This window comes from Zingiber officinale, chromosome 5B, assembly GCF_018446385.1.
Source record: "Zingiber officinale cultivar Zhangliang chromosome 5B, Zo_v1.1, whole genome shotgun sequence".
Lineage (NCBI taxonomy): Eukaryota > Viridiplantae > Streptophyta > Magnoliopsida > Zingiberales > Zingiberaceae > Zingiber > Zingiber officinale.
In genome coordinates this window covers 102,568,270-102,571,865 of record NC_055995.1, presented here as the reverse complement: position 1 = coordinate 102,571,865, position 3,596 = coordinate 102,568,270, and the positions used below count along the sequence as shown (strand labels likewise).

The window sequence follows — 3,596 nt, the reverse complement described above, 5'->3', positions numbered from 1 at the left end:
AACAGTGGCGGCAGTACCTGACCTCTGCATGGGTTTTGTGTCGCATGATGCCCGAATCAAAATATCGTTGATTCACCATCGCCAACCACCGTGATCATCTCACCGAAGCTTTCGATGCTGCTGATTTTTTTATCTCTCGCGCGAGTTGATTATAATAAAACTGGCGTTCGCCAGTTGCCTGTCACCACGAAAGCCGCAATAAAGTTTGACCACAGAGGCCAGCCAGGGCGAGTGAGTGAGAGCGACTATGGAGGCCAGAGACCCAAATGATGGCTTAGGCAGCGCACAGAGAGAATCTCAAAGCCAGAGGAGGGAAATAAAGATGAGATCGACAGAGATTTTCAGGTGGTAGAGGCCAAAGCCAGAGGGGCCCCGAGTGGGAAAGGGAACGTGCTGTCGTGCTCCTGTATTTCAGTAGATCCAGATCTCTATCTCTCCTCTCTCTCTGTCTCTTATCAATTTGGCTATCCATACTCACCGTCTGTTCTGTTCTGTTCTGTTCTCAATTAAAAAGCAGAGAAGAGCTGAAGAGGGAGCAGGAGGGAGTAGACTATTTTGTAGGGGAATCAACGCCGAGATTACACTGTGACCGGAGACGGGGCACGGTGGCATGGTTGCCGGAGAGTTTGCTCCATTAATGGTCAACTGAGTTCCCAATCGTTTTACTTCACTGATAGCATTCTTGGTGAGGTTAGAGTCTCTCTCTCTCTTCCTTCTCATAAATACTTGCTTCTGCTTTACTGCTTGGTTTCGTCTTCTGATGAAAGCGGGATTGGAAGGGCAGCGAAGAGGGGGAGTCGTAACATGGACGTGTACGAGGCGACGCGGGTGGTGTTGGCGAGGATACAAAGCGTGGACGCGGAGAACGCGGCCAAGATCATGGGCTACGTCTTGATCCAGGAGCAGGGCGACAAGGAGATGATCCGCCTCGCCTTCGGCCCCGACGCCCTGCTCCACTCCGTCATCCTCAAGGCCCGCGGCGACCTTGGACTCGCCGGCCCGTCCCTCCCCTCCTCTGCTCCTCCCCTCTTTAGTCTTAGCTCTCGCCGGAACTCCTCTCGCTTCTCCTCTCTCGCCGGGGCCTCCTCCCCTACTTCTTTCTCACCGTCGCCCACCTTCTCCCGCTCCAGTGGAGGCCCCGACGAACTACGCAGCCCTGACGGCGGCGCCACCGCTGGTGATCCCATCGTCGATGAGTTCCAGCTTCAAGACCATCTCTCCTTCCTGGACGATCCGGCTACCGGCGACCACTCCGTACGAGTTGACCAAAAATCTACCGTCTCCGGTGATCTCTTTTGCCCTGATGTGTCGTGTCGTAGCACTAGTGGCGACGTAGACGGGGTACCGTTTCCTTACAGGGTAGGATGGGGGATCAACGGAAACCACCACCGCCGGAGCTGGTCTGCTGCCGATCTCCCTCTCCGTTCTGACGGGGCTGCTGGGGGATTCGCTTGGAAGCCGTGCTTATATTACTCCAGAGGATACTGCAAAGAAGGCTCCGCCTGCCGCTTCCTACACGGCCTACCGGAGGAGACCGCCATTGCGGCCGCCCAAAGCCAGCGGATCAGCGCCACGTCGCAGCTCATGGCGTCAGCCTTTCCCTACTCGCCGCTAGGTTCCCTGCCGTCTTCTCCATCGTCAACGGCGACCAAATCACTTGACTTCTTACTCCAGCAGCACCAAAATGAAAGCCAAAGGCAAAGCATCTACTTTCTTCAGTCTGCAATTTGACAATGAACTAAATGTCCCCATCGCCCCTCTCAACAGGGCCGAAGCAGCGGCGGCGGCGGCAGCTTTGTTGCGAATAAAGATAGAAAGAAGCGACTTAGCAGCGATGGTGAATCCAGGTTCAAGGCAGATCTATCTGACGTTCCCCTCCGACAGCACTTTCACCGAAGAAGACGTCTCTAACTACTTCAGGTTTGTTTCTAATCAGATCTTTGCTTATTCTTGGAGCTATCCCATCCAATCTCCGTTTCAATCTTTGTTCTCGGAATCCGTAGCATCTATGGGCCGGTGCAGGACGTGAGGATCCCATATCAGCAAAAGAGAATGTTCGGCTTCGTCACCTTCATCTACCCGGAGACAGTGAATCTGATCTTGGCCAAAGGGAATCCTCATTTCGTCTGCAATGCTCGGGTTCTGGTCAAACCTTACAAGGAGAAGGGCAAGGTCCTCGACAAGTGCAGGCACTCTTCCTCCCTCATCTCTATCGATCATAAATGCGGCAAGCTTTCGACAATGCTGCATGCTCACGCTCTGATAATTCATGCAGGAAGCAGCAACAGAGTGAAAGGGGCTATTTCTCCGGCTGCGCAACTCCCACCGGCATCGAATCTAGAGGAGATCCTTATGACCTTCAGCAGCTCGGTTAGTTTCTGGTCGGTCGGTTCTCCTCGTTTTAAACTCAGAGTTAGCTGAAATTTGATCTTGATGAAGTGGTAGGAGCTCGGATGCTGTACAACAATGGTGGCCAGGAGCTGCTGCGCAGGAAGCTGGAGGAGCAGCAGCAATCCTTTGAATTGCAGCGGGTAATCGAGCTGCAAGCAAGAAGGCTAATGAATCTTCAACTTCTCGACCTCAAGAAACGTAGCCTTTCCTCCTCCGCACCAGCCTCGATCAACTCTCCGAACGGCTCAGCTCCTCCGTTTATCACGATACCGACAGCTGATTCAAACGGCAATGGCAGCTACAGCAGCAGCAGCCAAGAACACTCTCCAATTGGAGGTGACCCATATTTGAAGAAACATCATAGATGCTTCCTGTCTTTGTTCAGAATGTAACTGCTGTTTGCATTTTAGGGGCGGAGCAGATGTTGAACGCCTCTAATTCTGTGGCCGGCCAAACAGGATCTATTTCCTACCCCAGTCAAGATAGCGGTTTCCATGAAAGGTAGAAAAAAAAACAAAAAGATTACCAATTTGTTCTTTCAATGTTGTTGCGAGCATTTGTTTCAATCTCATAATCGTTGCGAGTGAAACATTAAAATAGCATGGAGAACAATTTGCCCGAGAGCCCCTTCACATCGCCGACCAAGTCATCAATTGCCGCCGTCCACGCCGTGGATCCCTTCACGGCCGTCACCGACATGACCGCCTACAAGTCATGTTTCATCCCAACGCCAAGGTAAAACAATAAATTTAAGAACCTCATGAATCTGATATCCTGCAATAGTAGTTCAAACATGATCGTTAACTTCTGGTCTGTCCTACAGTCCTGGAGCCATTGGAATGTAGCAATTGCTCTTTGGCAGCTGAGGAGCTTGGGAAGGAGCAAGCTGTACCTATCATTAGTTACTAGTCTACTAAATACTACTACCAAACCCTAATAGCTACCACTACTAGCTATAGCTGCTTATGATCAGAGTCTTACAAACAAGTAAACAGAAGAGAACAGGGTAGTTCGGCCTGAAAAGAAACGCAGGAGTCTATTTTTTTTTTTTTGTTGCTTTCTGTCATCTTTAGTTGTGACGAACAAAGAGAGAAGGAAATGGTAAATAGCTTGATCATCATTTCTTTCTTCTGCACAGTGGTTTATGGTTGCATTTCAGCTGCACAGTGGTTCTTTGTGAAATGGAGCTACTTCAGATTCCTTAA

At 50.7% G+C, this 3,596-nt stretch overlaps 1 protein-coding gene across 5 annotated transcripts; it reads left to right on the top strand.

Moving 5' to 3' along the window:
* The first annotated feature begins 211 nt into the window (after nucleotides 1–211).
* Nucleotides 212–3,596, top strand: LOC121985227 (zinc finger CCCH domain-containing protein 53-like). Of its 5 annotated transcripts, none has more exons than XM_042538540.1 (10): nucleotides 212–414; nucleotides 515–690; nucleotides 785–1,697; nucleotides 1,768–1,920; nucleotides 2,004–2,189; nucleotides 2,276–2,370; nucleotides 2,440–2,727; nucleotides 2,802–2,892; nucleotides 2,992–3,126; nucleotides 3,215–3,596. In XM_042538540.1, the coding sequence occupies exons 3-10, from the start codon at nucleotides 805–807 to the stop codon at nucleotides 3,234–3,236; spliced, it is 1,863 nt and encodes a 620-aa protein (XP_042394474.1). In that variant the 5' UTR covers nucleotides 212–414; nucleotides 515–690; nucleotides 785–804; the 3' UTR covers nucleotides 3,237–3,596. The 5 variants fall into 5 exon arrangements, with proteins under 5 accessions (XP_042394474.1, XP_042394475.1, XP_042394477.1 ...); XM_042538541.1 differs by having other exon boundaries at nucleotides 397–414; nucleotides 518–690; XM_042538543.1 differs by lacking the exon at nucleotides 212–414 and having other exon boundaries at nucleotides 442–685.

Coding starts and splice junctions, on each gene's coding strand:
- LOC121985227 (XM_042538540.1), top strand. CDS start 805: ATGGACGTGTACGAGGCGACGCGGGTGGTGTTGGCGAGGATACAAAGC. Junction 1,698..1,767: donor CACCAAAATGAAAGCCAAAG/GCAAAGCATCTA, acceptor CCCTCTCAACAG/GGCCGAAGCAGCGGCGGCGG. Junction 3,127..3,214: donor TGTTTCATCCCAACGCCAAG/GTAAAACAATAA, acceptor TCTGTCCTACAG/TCCTGGAGCCATTGGAATGT.